At 36.5% G+C, this 19,378-nt stretch overlaps 1 protein-coding gene across 2 annotated transcripts in view; it reads right to left on the reverse strand.

Annotated features, from left to right (window-relative positions):
- Positions 1-1,834: 1,834 nt before the first annotated feature.
- The window catches only part of PRRX1 (paired related homeobox 1), a 70,043-nt gene continuing 52,499 nt past the window's right edge, over positions 1,835-19,378 (reverse strand). Inside the window, exons 2-4 of one of the 2 annotated variants that reach the window (XR_015748735.1) lie at positions 14,009-14,184; positions 9,335-9,584; positions 1,835-3,041 (exon numbers count right to left, since the gene is read on the reverse strand). Coding sequence is in view for 1 of the 2 variants with exons in the window: in XM_026682194.2 (XP_026537979.1) it covers positions 2,900-3,041; positions 9,403-9,584; positions 14,009-14,184 (500 nt within the window). In the remaining variant the exon portion in view is untranslated. The remainder of the gene's footprint in view (positions 3,042-9,334; positions 9,585-14,008; positions 14,185-19,378) is intronic. The other variant, XM_026682194.2, reaches the window with a different exon arrangement.

Genomic DNA, 19,378 nt, shown 5'->3' on the forward strand with positions numbered 1-19,378 from the left:
TCTTCCGACTCCACCTTCTTGAGCTGTATTGGCCAAGATGTCATATTCCATCAGGCCGAACATGTGATACGTGGGAGAGTAAAAGTGGAACCTGGCCAATCAAGAGAAGAGCCTGCTAGGTGCCTCCAGAAACCTGGCAGAGCTAAATCCGCTTCAGCCAAATTCCGTCACAGCTGAATCCTTGTAAAGTTAAGGGCATGATCAATAGCAATCTAGACTGAACCAGGCCTCAAGCCTCAAAACTGTAAGTATTGGAACTGCTGCCATTAACACGGGGAAGGGGAATGCAAAAGACAGAGAACTATTAGACAGAGCAGCCAATAGATGATAGTATGAGTAATGACAGTGGTAACATTTTCTTTAGTTCAATGTCTTGTGTTGCTGCTCCTGCACATTTCAAGTTGAAATAACAGCATGTGTCCATTACATCATGCAAACTGTTGCAGGTTTTTTTTTTTTTGGGGGGGGGATTAATCAAATGTAAACATGAGCAATCTAGCTGGAGAATTTTGCGATACAGTTGTGGTGGCACAGTGGTTAGAATGCAATACTGTAGACTAATTATGCTGACTGCCAGAGTTCAATTCACACTGGCTCAGGGTTGACTCAGCCTTCCATTTTTCCAAAGTTGGTAAAATGAGGATCCAGACTGTTGGGGGCAATATGCTGACTCTGTGAACTACTTAGAGAGGGCTGTAAAGCACTGTGAAGCAGTATACAAGTTTAAGTGCTAGTGCGAAGTGCTATTGCTATAACAAAAAGTAACCCTTTCTCCTTTCAGTTTTGATCCCTTCCCAATAATTAGCAATAATAACATACAATATTCTACTGGTATCTGAGAAAGTTCAATTATAGTTGCTATTAGTTCAATTTGTTTCTGTCTTTCAGTGTGAGTTTTAGATGATTAAATTCCCCCTTCTGCAAATGGTACAGTATGCTGTGAATTCAAATCTAAATGATCTCTACACTATTTTTTTTAGTAAAATAATGAAATTCAGAGTTTCATTTTAATATAGAGTTTCATTTTCATTTTACTATATCATGTAGCATGTTAAGTTATTGAGTAAAAAGTACCAGATTGCTGGTTTAGACTGGGGACAAAGTGGCACCAACTGAACAATGAACAAAGCAATTATCCTTGGCAGCTAAAATCTCTACTAGAATGGGTGACTAAATGACATAAGAAGCATCCCCTGCAAGGAGTAAGTGACTCATTCAGACACTCCAGCAGTCTTTCCTCAAGGTTCAGACCCAGCTGTGGAAAGGCCCCCCACTTCCCATTTAGGGTGATCAACATTCTTCATTACACATATAGAAAAAAAATCTGTTCCATGAAGCCCCATCATCTGGAAAGACAAGGAGGACCAATTCAGGTTTTCCACTTGGGCACTAAGTGTATTTCATCTGCTGCTGCAAGGAAGGGACCTCTATATAACACCATGCAGTAAAAGTGCAATGATCAAAATATTCTAGGTCTGTTTGATTGATTGATTGATTTCTATAGTCACCCGTCTCAGGAAATAATTCTGGGTGGTTCTTTTCTGAATTCTTTCACTATTGTGGAGCTTCTTCAATACTTCTTAAGCAAAAGACATCTAGATCAGCAGCTCATGGAAAGGAAGAAAAGCATTATCTGTATACTGATTTTCTTTATTTTTCAATTAGGCAGAAATAATATTGCAGACCAGTGCATTGTTTCCAGCTCCATTAGGCTGTCATATTCCATAATGTATCTGAGGGAATCTTTATACTTTACTCCTGAAAGTTGTCTTCCACAGCACAACACAGCAGAAATGATTATTTTAGAAATTCTACAGGATCCACTTACAACCAGAACGCTTTCAGTTCATTTTATTTAATAAAAAAAGAAAAACTCACAAAGCTTGTATGTATATCTTATATATATAAATATATACAGTATATATAAATCAAATGATTTCAGGCACTACTGTTGAGTGTGGCATGAAACAAAACAAGTAGCAAAGAAAGTATGTGGAGACTTAGTCCAATACAATAGGCTTAAGCATGCCTATCTTTGTATTAGATTAAGGCCTCTGATTTTTGCATTGGAAATTAACTTTCATTTATAGTACCTGCACATCTGGATTCTGCTCTTTGTTTTCTCCAAAATTTGTAGGTTTGTACCAGCTTTTCAATTCCACAGAGTAATATCTCAAATACATTCTCATCAGGATGAAGTGTTCTATGTGATTTGAAAATTTGTACATTCCTGCATTGGCAGAAATTGGTTCAAAATAACGTATTTTTATATTTAGTGATTCTTTGGAAACCAGCATAACAATATCAAAGAGGTTGTGGCAGAATAAACAGTAAGACACATTTATCTATAATCAAAATTGACTTCAAACAGCTAAGAGAAGGTGAGATTGTAGCCAACAGACGTAACAGTTTAGATGCTAAGGCATCTGGCATATGCTGGTGGTCACAACATCAGTTGGGATCCATTGTGCTTTGAATGGATCAGAGGATCAACAGCCATGAGGATCTTTGGCATAAGATTTCAGAGTATTTTAGAAGGTTTCAAATAAAAGGGATGAGGGGCAAACACAAAAGTCCAATGGGGGACACAGAAGAGTCAAGTGCAGGATCTTTGGCTTTGCAGTCATTCCTAGGATTAATTCAAGCCTTGTGTCCTTCACCGAAGAAGCTCCTAGAAGAGATTTCTTGGCACTTTGGCAATATTGTGGGGTTATTGGTATTTGTAACGTCATGTTGGAAACTGTTTTCCATTTATTTGGAACCTGCTTTTATCCTCAATGCAAAACTTTAGCTCAGGTTGGTGGACTTTCTAGGTCTGAACAAATGGCAAAGCAGGACAGTTGCCCCAGGCAGGGACTTTTCTTTGTAGATTTGGGCTGTTCTTACATGTTGCTGCCCTCTAATTTACAGTTGGCACCTGATTCCTCTGTAAACTATATTCCTTTGCCTTCAGTCTCAGATTGGCAATGCTGTTAGCCATATTCATGCCCTGAGCTGGGCTGGCATTGGTACAGGAAGCAGAATAAGAAGCCATGGCAGTACTGGGAAACAGAGGAAAAAAGAGGGGAAAAACAACAATACCACATCATATTTTGATTCTACAATTCATGTACATTCAGGTGACCTGCATAATGTCAAGTATCTAGAAAAACAGCTAGCTAGCCTGCCTAAGTCTTGCAATGCAGTTTGATTTTTAGCAGTTAAAGCTTTACATGGCCTCTGCAAATGAAGTGGCTAAGAAAAGTGGAAGGATAGAAGCTTGGAGTCAAACATTTACAGCCATATTATGCAACTGTATTCCACTAATCTTAATTTCCAAGGAGTACTCCTGAGCTTGGAGTGATGTGCCAGGACTATGGCTCAAAAAAAGGTGGGGCAATAAGAAAACCAAACTGATTTAAATTGAATGCATTAAAAACAAGTTAGCATTCTCTGTGTACATAATAATTGTGTCATGATCCTAAAATAATTACAACTTAGGAACAACATTTGTAACTGAACAAAATATCCTCTCATATATCAGACCTTCATATTATGTTTACTACTTGAACAACTGGAATAGGAACCATCCAAGATCTAAATCTAGATTGTGGAAGAGACTGGTAATTTGGTGCAGACATCCCTAATCTGGTGCCCTGCAGATAAATTGGAACTGTGCAGTTACACCAGTTGGGAATTCTGGGAATTGTAAATCTAGGCTGTCTGTACAGCACCAGATTGGAGAGATACTACTACTTTTAGGAAGAGGCTTTATTCATATTGTACACATACAAGATATTAATAGCCATATAATCCTTAAACAAGTAAATTCAGTTTATCAAGGTACTCTTGCCTAGCAAGTAAACACACATTTAGTTTGGAAGAACTGCTTCTACATCCCAGATCAGAGTATCAAAGAAACTGCCATTCTTATTATCACGATGCATATTCCAATGTGCAACGAGGGTATTAATATATATTTTAATTTACAGAGAATTCATTTTTATGGGCATACTTCCTAAGCATCTCAATGTTTACTACTTCTCTAAAAGCAGCTTTATGTATACTTCAGTGCATATGTCAGAATTTTTGATAAGCAGCATTACAAAGGAATATAAATGAATTATGCAAAGAATAAATGAAATTGCACATGTTTAGCCAGGGCACAAAATAAATGGGACTACCAACTAATAGCACTTTGATCTTTCTAGTCATGGGTCTTTTTCATATCTGTAGCTCTTATAATTTCATTCGGGCTTCGAAGTCTTATACATTTTTATCTACAGATTAGATTTATCACTGGAGGAAGAACCTGGGAATCAATCCTACAAAGTATAAATCCAAACTTTTATGGGGCTGCTAATCCTGTTACAATCAGGAATGCAGAACTCCCTTGGATCCCTCCATTCCAGAGTCTGGATCCACAACCAGGCAAAAGTATCTGAAGAAAAGGTCCTTCTGATTCATCAAAGTCTTGCTGACATGAGTACAGTAAAAGTAATGGTCAGTGTTTTAAAAACCTACAGAACTAAATTAAAAGTAGCCAAAAGAATATTCTGATTTTTTCTTCTGGGACATATTTGGGAGGTTTATTTTGGAAAATATTTCCAACTATCTTCAGTAGGCTACAATTTGCTTTCTGTCTCTACTCGGGTTGTGTGTTGTTGATGCACTGTAGGCTTGTCTATTTGTGAGTTCCCTGGAAATCTGTTTTGAGTTTGACAGCTTAATTTTAATCAGGCATCGACCAGTGGCATCTGTAATGAACACTTCTGAGAACTGGTGCACCAAGTTTGTTCCAGTGGTTCAGTACCCAATTCTTTGAAGAGAAGTGAACTAATCTCCCTTAGGTTTACCAAGTTCCTAAATAAACCCATTCATTTCCAAGAGTCTGATGCTGGAAATAATCCCAGTGGTTTAAACCCCATTACTGTTTGTTTGCCAGATCAGTCAGTCTTTGGGTTCTGCCTTGCCTTTCTCAGGCTTACTGGCAATCAAAATAAAATTAAAACTTTAAAAAAAAATGGCATACCAAGCAAAAACATGATCCACATTTATTTTTGTTTGTTTTACTTTGTTATACAGAGTTTGGCCAAGAGCATTTCCCATGAGTTTTGCGAAATACTGTTTGCTTTTGTTTTTTGTTTGTTTTTTCTTGTTTTCCCCCCCTTTGGAAAAAAAGACTTTCAAAGGATAATCCTTGAGGGTGGCAGGCAAAAGAGCTGCCAATGGTATAAGAGAAGAAAACAACAGTGATTAGGCCTGGGAACAATTCTTCCTTTGGGCACAGGAGCCAATTACTGTGAAAACATGACATTTTTTCATAATTTGTCAGTAATGAAAAGGGCAGCTTGCCAGGTGAGATGCAATGAATCAGTGTTGAGTCAAAATGACGAAGATGCACCAAAACATTTTTCAGAGATTAATGAAAAAGTGAAGAATAAGTGTCTGTGGTTTTGTTGTGGTTCGCCGGCAGCAGGTGTGCATGGCTGAGGTCTCTGAGAGCGAGGATTTGGATGAGGGGCCTACGTGTGATGCAGGGATGGGGCCAGGACTATCGGAGAGTGGGGTGCTGTCTTCAGAGCTTGTGGAGTCTGGCAGCAGTGATGCAGAGGACCCTGAGGAGCTTGTGCCCAGTGCGTGCGCGTGCAGGGCTGCTCGAAGGAAAGAGCAGCTGCAGCAGCATGGGCGAATCGGGAGTAAGGCTGCAAGGTGATGGCCCCTCCCATAAAGGGTAAAAGCCAGCTCTTAGGGGTTGGGTTCTTTGCAGGAGACAAAGGAGTTCTTTCAACTCCAAGTTCTTGTGGAAGTCCTGTCTATTCTGGTTTGTTTTCGGAGACTTTGGGTTTTGGATATTTCCCTGCAATTAATCTTGTGTTCTTGGCAGACTTTCACAACCTTGAAAGGGCTTGCTCTTATCTGCAACAATTCGTTTTAATGACTCTTTGCTGTGATTGAACAGAATTCACAGAGATGCATTAAAAAGATGAACAGAATTCACAGAGATGCATTTAAAAAGTTTATATATACTTTGGTGGCTTCTGGTTTGAGCTTCTTCAGCAACAGACCAAAATCTGCAATCGTGCGCAGTTCCGATCTGTGCTCGCCACTGGAGCGCCCCGAGCCGGCTGGTTTCAGGGCTAAGCCACCCCGTAGAGGTGGTGAAGAGGGGGGAGACTGCCAGCAGGGTTGGGGAGAGCCACATCTCTCCTCCCCAGCTGGCCATTACTCCCTTTCCCAAAGGTGGTTGCAACGGTGGTCAGAAATGGCCACCTCAAAGAAGAACTTGACCGGAAAAGAATGTGCAGGAGGAAGATAAGAAGAGAAAGTTTTGGCTGACCGGGTCGAACTGAAAAAGCAACAATATAAGGTACCCTGGAATTTGAATTATAAAGAACAACATTGTTCCCAAAGAAGACTTTGAAGCAGCGAATGAGAGAGGGAAGGGAAAGGATTTGGTTTTTTTTTTTCTTTTCTTCCCTATATTGACAACTAAGAGATTTAAGCAAGAAACCGGCAAAAATCCACTTTGACATTAACAGGTATTTAAGCTGAAAATAAAATGTCAAAGGGATAATAAAGATTTCTGGATTCTCAAAAACTTTTAAAAGAAGGAAAAAAACAAAAGGGTGGGATCTGGAAAAATGGAGGAGACCACCTGGAAGTGAAAGGAATTAACAGTGAAACTTTAAAAAGATTCCTAAAATATACATTTTAACTGAAACTTTGTAACAAGATAAGAGAACCCCGGGAAGAGCAAGTGGAAAAAAGAAGCAAGAAGAAACAGCTTTGGATTATTTGGATTACTTGGTGATTTTTGGATTTTTGGCTATCGGATCTAAGGGACTAAAATTAATTGGGTGGTTGTTTAAAAGTTTTTAAAATGATATCACTCTTGGAAGAACTGAGAATGGAACTTAAAAAATAGAAAGAAGATGCACAAGAAGGAAGGGGTTCTTTTGGCTTCATATTTCAATTTTTAGAAATGGAGATCCTGAACTATGAGAAACAACAAGAAATGCCTGTAGAACAAGAAGGGCGGGACAAAGAAGAAGCCATCTTCAATGACCAAGTATTTCTATGTGGGGAAAAGAAAGGAAAGGGGGGGAAGAGAGTGAAAAATTTAAGATTTGAAAAAACAACCCAAAAAAGAATAGTTTGAAAAGTAATTACAACATTAGGAAGAAACAGAAGAGAGGATTACAGAAGAGAGAATCAGAATTAGAGAGAGAAGGGATCAAAAAGGGAAGGGAGAAGAAGGGGGGGGAAGAGGGAAAGGAAAAGAAAGGACAGAAACAGGACATAGAGAAACAGGGAAAATGTACAAGGATTAAGGGTATAAGCCTATTTAGAAGACACAGAGATAATGGGTGAAAACTTAATTGAAAGGGGGATTCTGCAAGGATACATAAGATAGTATTGTTATATTAGAAATAGAAATGAACTTTGAAAATATGAAACAAGTGTGATTAAAATGATAGATAAAATACTCATTGTAATGTAATGGAATGTTTAATAAATAAATGAAATAAAGAGAATGAGAGAATGAAATTAGGAAAGGAGGGGAACATTTTAATCATTATAAATGTGTTATAAAAATTTAAGTGAAGAGGAATATGAAAGAAACATGAAAAAATTATGGAAATATTATTAGTGTTCCTAGAAGTATGATACCCTATTGAAAAGAAATGTTAAAGACGTCAAAGATTATAACTAACATTAATGATAGAGCTGAATTGGAATTGAATAAGTATTTTATTTATTATTGTGTGTGTGTGTGTGTGTGTGTGTATGTATGTATGTATGTATGTATATATATATATATATATATATATATATATATATATATATATATATATATATATATATATATATATATATATAATACAATGCGTGGGAAAATACCGAACAAAGCTGAATACCATATTAAGAAAACAAATATATACATATATACATATATACATATATACATATATACATACATACATATACATACATATATATATATATATATATATATATATATATATATATATATATATATATATATATATATATATATATATTCTTTAAGAACTTAGTGAGTATTTTAAGAATGTACCAAGCAGAATTCGACTGGAAGTTATGTGTTATATTGAATGTTATAATTGTAAAAGCATAAATTGAAGTTTAAATAAGAATTGAATGGATAAAAATTAAAAGATACAAAGGTGTCATACTCCAATTAGTAACTACAGGGAAACATTTTGCTTAATGAGAAAAGAAAATATGAAATTGAAACAGGACAGACAAAAGTATAAATATAATGACTAGAAAGATATTGAAACTTAGAAAAAGATATATATAATTGAATTTAGGAAGGAATGAGATAATTAAAAGTAAGATTGAGAAAACTAAGGAAAGGGAAAAATTATTGAGAAAATGTTAAAATAGTAATAAGATATGGAATAGAACACAAAGATGAATATGGAATTGAATTTGTGTCTGTATGGAGAAGTGATAACCCGGGAGCATGCTATTCTCAAAAAAAGAAATTTTACTTGTATTATGTTTTGTGAAAACCCAAATAAAAATTTTATATATATATAAAAGGTTTATATATACTTTGTGTTTATTTGATTTGAACAAGGCTTGTGTCAGAACAGGTTTTGAATATACTCTGCTGTCTCAGATTGGACAACAGTCAGCACATGAAGCATTGCTGTCAAATGGAACTGAGCAGTTCCAGCACCATTTGGCCATATTGGCTGAATAGCACTGCAGTATCATCATGTCCAGGGTTTGATCCTTAATTGCCAAATTAAATCATCATCTATGTACCATTTGGGAAAGGGGTGTTGCTACAATATTTTGCTTTATAAAGAGAATCTTAGTTCTGAATGTATTCTGTTGGTTATTTAAACCAAGTAAACAAGAGAATTCAAGTGAGTCTGGTGTGTGTCCCATTACTCAATCACTTTCTTTTCTTATCTTCCTTGTTTTTCCAAAAGAGGCTGCCAAACTCCATTAAATCCTCTTTGTTTTATTTTTCTCAGCACTACCCTATTTCTACTTTTCAATAGCTCCTCCCACTTATGCATGGTGTCCTGGCCAGAAAGAGTGTAAATTCTCAAAGTAGCCTATTTCAGATTATAATCTACAAGTTTTTGCTTCGAAACTATCTTCACAAACCAGCTTTTCCCAAAGAATCTTGCAAATGTTAGTTTGCTGAGGGTACTGCAAATTGCTCTCATTCAGCTCATAACTGACATAGGCTTCTACAGTCCTTATCTAGATTTCTCCTTATATGAACATTATCCTTATTTGGATATACATGCCTCAGGATACATATAATTTATTAGGCTTTGTCACCCACCTGGAAGGAATGACAGGTGGCTGCAGTGAACCAGAGGCAACCAACAGGGGTACAAGATATATAGTCACCTGTAAGGAGAGGCAGTTCCCCAGGAGAGATAGTCGCTGGCTCTTGGTGCTGGGCGAGGTACAATTGGTTGCTCCACTGCAGTAACATCACCTGAGTAAGACTTAAGGAGGGATGCATTTTTGTTGGCCAGCATTGCTCGCTCATTCCTGCGAAACTTTGCCCGTCTGTTCTGAAACCACACCTAGGAAGAGAAGCACACCAGAACCAGGTATCAGATACTGTGGCATGAAAATAGGCATCGCAATGTTCTTCACCAAAATCAAAAATAGATCCTTTACTGCTCCAGCCAGCACAGCATAAGAAGTTTCAATTCACATAGTAATTATTGTGGGTTTTTTTTGCCAGAAGGGGATGCTTTTGATTCAGTGAGGGTGTTAAAGTAGGATCTAAGGAACATAAGTTCAATACTCCACTTACTAAAAAGGAGATGGGCTAGCTAACCACATTTTCAGGTAAAGGAATGAATACACTCTATCATCATAAAAAGAGAACACTGCTAAGATATTGGGTCAAAAAACAACTATCATTTCAGTTTATTTAACCAGAGATTATGATCTTTAAGAAATATGTAACATATTTTTTTCATACACTCACAGGGCTTAATGTAATCATTACAATTTAATAAATATGCAATAAATATTAAATATTTATTTAATAAAATAAATAAGCTACTAAGCTATATAAACTATTCAATACATATGGCCCATTTATCTATAAAGCAGAGATAAGAATACTTTCACTCTCAAGTTAAGCAAGTGTGAAAGAAGGAAAGTGCTATCACGAAAATTTTCAATGACCTACTTAGAAAAAATCAAAGGGATCTAGTGAGGGGTTTTTTTTTTAGCTCCAAAATTATTATCCTCCTCCTTCTTCTCATTTTTGTGATCAGTTGTGATCAGGGTGCTGCTCTCTAGTGTAGAGTGCTTCACAACTGGATTCTGGCTGGAATGCCTTTTTCAAGAAAAACAACTTCTGTTTATTAGGGAAGTTAATAACTCCCATAAATTTTGGAAACTCTTCCACCCATTCAAGCAAGAAGCCAGACCTAAAACTTTGACTAGATGCTATTGGAAAGGGAGAGATGAAAGAAAAGGACTAGGTGAGCCACTGAGGAAAATCTTTCATATGAGGAAAATCTTTTGGATAAATAATAAAATCTAATTGATTCATATTCATATCAGTTTTTCAGGTTTTGGAAATGTTTTCATACTTAGTCACCACCTCTCCTACTGCATTTAAGAAGCTATTAAGCTACTGTATATAAGGTATTAAGAAGTTATTGTTTCTACTTCTTACAAAGTAAAATCTTTGAATAGTGAGATTGGCAACATATACATTTAATTAATAAATAAATCTGTGAGATAATAGGCAAGCTAGGAGCTGGTTTAGTCAATGGCAGCATTTAGTCAAAGGTAGATATTATACTTGGCAAGCAGGAATTACTGTAATGAGGAGAAAAGACTTGCCCTGCTGAGGAGATGCTCCCTAACTATCTTATCTATTAGATTGGTATAATTAACAGCAAAATGCTAGAAGTGGGTCAGGATGAATGCCATATCTGCTATTGTTCACAATCCATATCCCTTGCTCTTCAAAATAATGTTGAGGCTTCTAGCAATCACCTTAGTGAATGCAATGAGCATATGTTTCTAAACTTAAAAATAGATTGGGTATCCCTCTGAAAACTTCAGTAAGTCCACTGCTTTGAAATATTTTTTTTGGCAGTCTTTCTTGGCTTAGAACATGCCTATGCTGTAAATTTATTAGAAACATAAACATAAAATATTGACATCTCATTCCCACTAAATTTCTTCAGATTGTTAGAATATAGAAAGTTTGTAACTCCTTCTAGAATCTAATAGTTTTTCCCCTGTTGTAGTACTTTATAGATTAAAGTCAAATGCAGAAAGATATTCTACAAAAATATGAATAGTGCTAGTTCCTTGGGACAAACACTTTGGGCACATTCCAACCCAAACAAAACACAAAACTCTTTAGGTTTTACAGGAATTATTTACCATGGCTTGTTGAAATCACAGGAAACCTACAGTGATTATGTCCAGAACATTTATTCATAGACTCCCATACTGAACTGCTTTAATTGTTTTTGTTGAACATATATTTAATATTATAATAGGAAGCATCATCCAAGTACGGTATATGCTGGACGAGATTCATTGTTATCTGAATTTCTACCCACTTCCAACTAATATAAATTCACTACTCAGACAAATTACATTATAAACATCATAGCAATTTAAAAGTTTGTCATTTATTTCCCAGTGGTAATTATTAGTCTGATTTATCTCCAAAGCCATTGGTTAAACTTGATGTCTAATTTAATAACCAAAAGATGTTGCAATTTTATTTGATTAGATGAATGGCTCTAATGGAGCACCTTCTGTTCAAGGAGCAAATAATGTCTTGTTCAGCCAATAGTTAATTCCTAGTTAATCTTCCCAAATTTTGCAGTTTCTTTCATGTACAATTGTGAGATTAAGGAGACACTGGAGAAAATATTGGTCATTATATTTGCTAACTACCTAGGAACAAGATGCTTGTTTTTATCTTGTATCATTAATGTTTTCATTCCAGAATTGAGGTTGCAGTTATCTGTAGCTTTTCTTTTCTTTACTAAAGTGCCTGTTATTTACTTTTGTATGAATTTATTACCTTTGTTAATGTTGCCTAAAGTAGTGTAAGCCTGAGGCTCACATAAGCTTTTGGGAAGTTGGAAAGGCTGCATCTCAGGAACATCAGTATTATATTATACTGTACTGTCATGGCATCTCTGTAAGAGGTCTTCCTACCTTAGAAAAGAAAGGGTGTATTGCAGTAGCTGCAGAATTTTGCAGGGCACCTTTAGAATTAGCATTGATTGAGTCTGTACTAAAAGAGCGTATTGTGATTGAACCTTTATGGAGGAACAGTTAATGATACTCTCTCCCATAATCATTTCTAGTTTTTGAAGAAAATGTTAAGACAGAGGTCCCCAACCACTGGTCCATGGACCGGCACCGGTCTGTGGCACACCAGCAACTGGTCCGTGCAAACAAGCAAAGCTCTACCTGTGGGATGCAGGCAGCACATGAAACCATGCCCCCGTCAGTCCATGGAAAAACCTCTCACCATGGAACCGGTCCCTGGTGCCCAAAAGGTTGGGAACTGCTGTGTTAAGACAATGTTTTCCAGTACTTTTGCTCATATAATGATGAGGCTACAGAGTTGTGTGCATAACCTAGACCGGGGGAGGGGTGTCAAACTCACAGGCCAGATGCGTCACGCACTAGCCATTCACCCACCCCATTTTAGCGAAGGAGAAAACAGTTGCGACACATCACATGACAACAATGTGATGACATTTGATACCCCTGATCTAGACTGTTTTAGAAATTTTAAAATGGGAGATCTTAAGGTTGTAAGTTTATGACAGAAAAATAAATAGAAAGATCTGTAGTGAGGGAATAGTTTTAATTTGTCTAGAGCTGGTGCCCTAATCAAATACTTACCCACTTACAGGTAGTCCTCGACTTACAATCACAATTGAGCCCAAAATTTATGTTGCCAAGTTCACTTGGTTGTGAATTTTGTTAAGTGAATTTTATCCCATTTTACAACTTTTCTTGTCACAGCTGTTAAGTGAATTGCTTCAATTGTTAAGCAAGTGACACTGTTCTTAAGTGAATCTAGTTTCCCCATTGACTTTACTTCTCAGAAGGTCACAAAAGATGATCACATTACCTTGGGATACACATTACCTTGTCAAGCATCACAATTTTGATCATGTGACCATGGGAATACTGCAAAATGGTCATAAAGCACGGTTTTCAGTATTATTGTAACTTTGAGCGGTCGCTAAATGAACAGTTGTAAGTCAAAGACTACTTGTATTTCATCCTTGCTCCTTGAAAATTGCCAAAATGTGGAGCTCAGAGTAAGACATTTAAGTCAATAACTTGGTATACAATAAGACAAGCTACAGAAACATTGGTCTTCATCATTAAAGAACACAATTATTTAAACAAAACATTTTAGCTTAAAAATAATTAGTGAAATTATTTTTATATGTGAAACTGCCATAAATGTTCAAGTATTCATATTGTAACAACCTGCTAAAATAGTTAATACTTTTGGTGAATTTGAATGGATTTAATTTATTGGAGTGCCAAAAATGTGATCCAAATGCTACTCTTGTCCTTTATCAGACTAAACCAAATTTTGGAACAGTTGTTCCACTGGGGATGCAGGTATAAAGGACAGCTTCTTTCTCCCATCTTATGGCAGATAACTCCTGCAACTATTTATATCCACAATACAGTAGTTGATTATTATACACATTGTTATTTTTTGTTTGTTTGTTTCCATATACATTCTGATGCCCAATATCTGAAATAAAATACAGAGATGTGGAAATCAAAATACACTTTAAAAGAGCACAAATAGAAAGATGGATCCATTTTTTAAACAAAAACTTCTAAAGTGGGCTGGAAGAAAGGATAATGCGTCTACCTCTTTGTTTTTGTTTTTCTTTTTTTAAACAAATAATAATATGGAATGAGAAGAGTAAGTCATCTGGTCAGTTCTTTGGGGTACTGGATTCATTACCTGGACCCGAGCCTCGGTGAGGTTGACCCTGCGTGCAAGGTCTTCTCGTACAAAAGCATCTGGGTAATGTGTCCGCTCAAAGACTCTCTCCAGGGCCTGAAGCTGGCTGCTGTTGAAGGTAGTCCTGTTTCGCCTCTGCTTTCGTTTCTTCTTCTCTTCAGAATTCAGCTGATCACCTGACAAAGGAGACAGCCGAAATCTGTCATACAATATAGTGTTTCAAATTCATCTCCCTCTATTGACTGAGTGAAAAGGCAGTATTGTCTTCTTAAAGACTTTAAGGCTCAGACTATTCTTATCAAAATAACTCGGACAATTGAAATATCATACACCAGGACACAAAGAGAGTGCCATGCACTAGTAATATTAGTTATTCATTACATATATGGATGCATAGCCTAGAATCAGACTGTTTTGTGAGGTAAAGGAATATTAAGGATTAATATAGACATCTCCACAAATCTTTTCATAAAAGAAAATGAATAACCTGCTCTGCAAACGAGATCAAGACCAATAATATTTTAATAATTTTAAGCTTCTTTGTAACACTGGATATGATAAATACATGGTTTTTAAAATCTTTTTATAATCTACTCAACTAAAAAAATAAATTTTATCATAGTTATTTGTGAATCACATACATTTTTCCCAAACTATAAAATTTCCCTATTATTATCAAATTGCCCTCCATTTTTTACTCTTTTGATGTTAACTATTTCTTGCTTAGTTACAAAGAATATTATCACTTTTCCTCTCTTTCCTCTCATAAAATTCCTCTCGTATGATATCTTTTTCTTCCTTTTATAGAATCATTTTATTATATAGTATTTAATTATATAACAGTGCTCCAATAATTGAGGGGCTGACACAAAGATAAGGGGGTCAACCTATTTCCCAAAACACTAGAAGGCAAGAAAAGGAAAATGGATGGAAACTAATAAAGGAGAGAACTAACCAGGGGTGGGATTCTACCAGTTCGGGCCGGTTTGCAAGAACTGGATGTTAATCTTACATCCAGTTAGGCAAACCGGTAATTCTGAATACCAGCTGGCCCCACCCACCCCTCCCCTCCCAGGAGTCCCCATGAGGAAGCCCGTCTGGCAACCAGGTAAGTGTATGGTAGCCTCCTGGGAGCAAAAATGGGGCATGGGGGGAGGGGTTCCAGCACCACCCCCATCTCATTTTTGCTCTCAGGAGGCTCCAGGTAGGCTTGCTAGGCCAAAAACACCACACACACTCCAGACCCTGTTTTTGCTCCTAGGAGGCTCCAGGGAGGCTCCTTCTAAAACATAACAAAGGATGCATTTGTTCCCCCTGTGGAACAGAAAATGAGAAATGAAATTATAGATAAAAATAGTAGTAGATATTAAATTCAGCATTCAACCTATATGCTATTATGTCTTAAGGGATCCTGAATTGGAAGATCAGTATGATTTTAAGACTGGAGAAAGAAGCATCAGTGACCTACATTATGTTGATGACGTTACTCAGACAACCGAAAATGCAAAGGATCCGCAAGCTCCAGTGATAAAACGGAAGGTGCACAGTGAAATAGTGGGACTACACCAACTTAGAATTGACAGTGAAAACATTGAAGTGGTAGGTGCTTCTGCCATTTAGAAGTAGCCATCAGCCATAAAGGAACAAGTAGTCAAGGAAAATGCTGAAGACTAGCACTTAGTGGAGTAGCCATGAAGATCTTGGAAAAGATATTCAGATGCCATAACATGTCAGAATAGTGCCTGCAGTGATATGCCCTTTGACACTCCGTGAAAGCAAAAGTTGGACTTTGAAGAAGTAGGATTGAAAAAGTACTGACGCTTTTGAAAACTCCCAAGAATACAAGGACAGCCAAGATACAAATAAATGGATCATTGAACAAATTTACCCAGAGTTCTGTTTCAATCACTATTGAGCAGGCTAAAGTGATCATACTTGGGATACACTGACACTGGTTTGATGACATCTAATCAAGCACTTTTGGGACAAGCATGACCTGGATGACTGAGAAACTCCATAGACAGTTACTAGCTAAAATCTAGATTTATACATTTAGATTCTGATAATTAGTCACACCCAAATCTGAGCTTCTTTAGCAAAGAAGGAAAAAAAGGGTTATCTTGTTATCAGGAGAGGCTCAAGTATGTGCCTGTAGAGCCTTTCTGCAGAGCTTGTTTATCCAAGGCCACTGTCCTCCATAGAACAGACAGTTATGTGTTTGAGCTGTGTGGAACCTGAAAAACCAGAAAGTCCAGTTGCCTCTTGAAAAAGCACTTTTGGGACAAGCATGACCTGGATGACTGAGAAACTCCATAGACAGTTACTAGCTAAGGGAAAACAGCAATGACAGCATTACAATAATAACAGGGAAATGGAGGAAATCTTTAAAAAAAATGGGCCACAGCAGATGTCCAGATGGATGATGTGCTTGATAAGATTCATGGCATAATAAAACTTACATTTCTTCCACTAAGTGAATTTCCTTTTTAACTGCCCTTTTTATTGTGTTATTATCCAGCCCAGCTTTATCATTGCTCTGTCTAATAAAGCCATTGTAAAAAATTCTAATTATTAAACATGCATGCATAATTTTGCAATATGTTCGCTCCACAGCAAGAAAATACAATATGCTGGGAACACAGCGACCTCATAACCCTGAAGGCAATCTCTATAGTAAAGTAAGACATAAAATGGTCCCTTAAGTATCATTACAGGGTGGAAGCAAAGCACAGGAACACACAACATTAAACCTTCAGCTGGGAAAAAGAAAAAGAAAAAGAAAAAACCAACACCCATTTCAACAGCAATGTGAACCACTTCAGGTCAACCAAGATCTTAATTGTGCAGGCCACAATGAATAAAATGATTAATAGCAGAACAAAATAATCCAGTTGAGCTGCCAACTTTTTTTTCTGGCAAAAGCTACTGAGCTTTTGATAGCTACATGATGGCTAGAAAGTCAATGCCTAAACTCTTCTGTTTATTAAGAAATTGCAAGATATTGTATGAAAATTAGAACTAATACAAGTTTTTGTCTCCGATTAATGTGCTAGGGAGGGTATCCCTGTTTCAAAGAATCAATAATGGAGTCCTAAGAACCATTACATGTTTTTCTCTAGGAGCCTGCAGTGATTCCCACCACTTGATCTGCAACCTTTGTAATATCACATTTAATCTGGAATTTTGTATGTCATGTATGTATGTAACCATTCTATCCTTAGGGATTCATTGAAGTAATCATTGGGAGTATTTGCCAGAACTTAAAACTTAACACTGCTTTTGTACAGTATTTTTATGCTTGGGTTGTGGGGGGCATTGTTTACAGACATTTTGAATGCTCAAGTGAAAAGAAATATAAATTGAATAAAAAATAAATGTACATAAGAAAACTCTTTTCCCAATCCATGAAGGAAGAATGAAGTGGGCCTTATTATTGCCTACAGATTCTGGAAAGACTGATCCCAGGTGTAATCATAAATTAGCACAGGAAAAGGTTTACCTCAGCTGTAGATATTCATCGTATTTATGGAGATGCCTTCCCTTGCATCTATTTCATGTAGTTTTGAGAAATGTTAAATCCAATGAAGAATGAAGAAGCTTCAGTACTGGGAGAATGAGCCTTCTCTGGACAACAGTGAGCACTTTTTCATTTTACTTCCTTACTGAATAATCTGCACATAGGATAACAGATATAGAGTCTAGGAACAAAAACTAATAGCACAGAGCTTAATATAACTATGGCTGGATATAAGAATAAAAGAATCCAAGCTTTTTCTAAATCCAGTAGTCACAAGCCCAGAATCGCCTTATAAGGGAGATGGGTGGCGTAAAAAAAAACCCAATCAATAATTAAAACAATCTTGGAGGGCAGAGCTGGCGTCGCGACAATACGGCATGTGATCTTGGAGGTCTGAGATCACTGCCGATATCTTTGCTCCTGGACAGTCCAATCGGATCTAAACCATCCCGCAGAGACGGTGAAAGTGAAGAGTGCATCCTGTCGATCCCAGAGATACCGCAAAGTCCCTGGTAGATCCAGGAGAAGCTCTTTTTGCCAGCGGCAAAGAGGCAGCCATTAAAGCTGCTGAAGTTGGGACAGCTCCGAAACGAAAGAGAACAGAAAGAGAGAGTGTGCCGGTTTGGTGAGAACTTTTTCTTTATTCTAAGATTTGAAAGGACACCCTTAAGGAAAAGAAAGAATCTGTAGAAGTTTTGACAGAAGTGATTAAGTGGTGATTTTAAACAGGAATGTCACAGTAATATATTTTTTTTTCTCATTGCTGGATTTTTTACACACGATCTTATACTTTAAAACTGGACTGGTTTTTTCTCTTCTTTTATCTCTTCTTTTTCTCCTTTTTTATTTTATAATATTTTAGGCTAAAGACTCCCTTTTAGTTATTTTTTTTTAAATATCTTTTTCATTTTTTAATTAATTCTTATTATATTTTGCTTGGAAAAGGAGGGGGAAAGTGAAAGCAAAAGAAACTTTGTAACACTGCCAACTAGAGGCTTGGAAATATTCTATTTCTCTCAGACAAAGCTGAGAAAGAACTGAGACTTCTTTTCAAGGACATTGCTATTTGATAAGATAAATGGAAGAGCATGGGGGAGTATTATTGCAGGTGCTCTTCTGGGTTTCTATCAACAGCTGGAGTCTGGTGTTGAAGCTTATAGGAAAAGAAAGGGTGATAAGTCTCTGGAGAAGAGAGTTATAAGAAGAGCCTTGGATAATTAAACAAAGTGCAGTGTGCTCTTTTGATTTTTTCTAAGCTGCGCTACCCCTCCTCATTAGTTTACTTTTTGTAATAGCTATTTGGATTTTTAGCTCTTTGGAACTTGTCTTTGTTTTTTGTCTTGTCTTTGGAAGTTAAATTTTTACACTTGCTTTTTATTTTAAAGGAAAAGCTTTAGTATTAATGATTCCCTTCCTTTTCCCTTCCTTTTCTTTTTAAGGGAGTAGCCTTTTCTCTCTCTCTCCCTTCCTGGTATTTTTGTCTTTCCATCTACCTTCCATATTGGTTTTTTGTTGTTGTTTATCTTTCTGGCCTTTTTTTTTTCTTATTCATCCTTCTATATTTGAGACCTCTTAATTGGATTGAGGTGTTGAAGAACCTGAAGAATTTTTCCTTTCTTTTTTTAGCTTTTTATTCTTCACTTTTCTGCCTTTTTTAGGATTTTACAACTTTTTCTTTTTTGTGTGTGTTTATGGTCTTTTCCTTCATTTTTGAATTTTTACTGTTATCTAACCAATCGATTGGATTAAGGTATACAAGAACCTGAAGAATTTTTCTTCTTTTTTTATTACTATTACTATTTGGCTTATTTTTTCCTACTATTTTTATTTGGAACTGCAATTGGTTATTTCAC

This window comes from Notechis scutatus, chromosome 3, assembly GCF_049901735.1.
Source record: "Notechis scutatus isolate UNSWTSFEM ecotype Mainland chromosome 3, rNotScu1.2, whole genome shotgun sequence".
NCBI classification, from domain to species: domain Eukaryota; kingdom Metazoa; phylum Chordata; class Lepidosauria; order Squamata; family Elapidae; genus Notechis; species Notechis scutatus.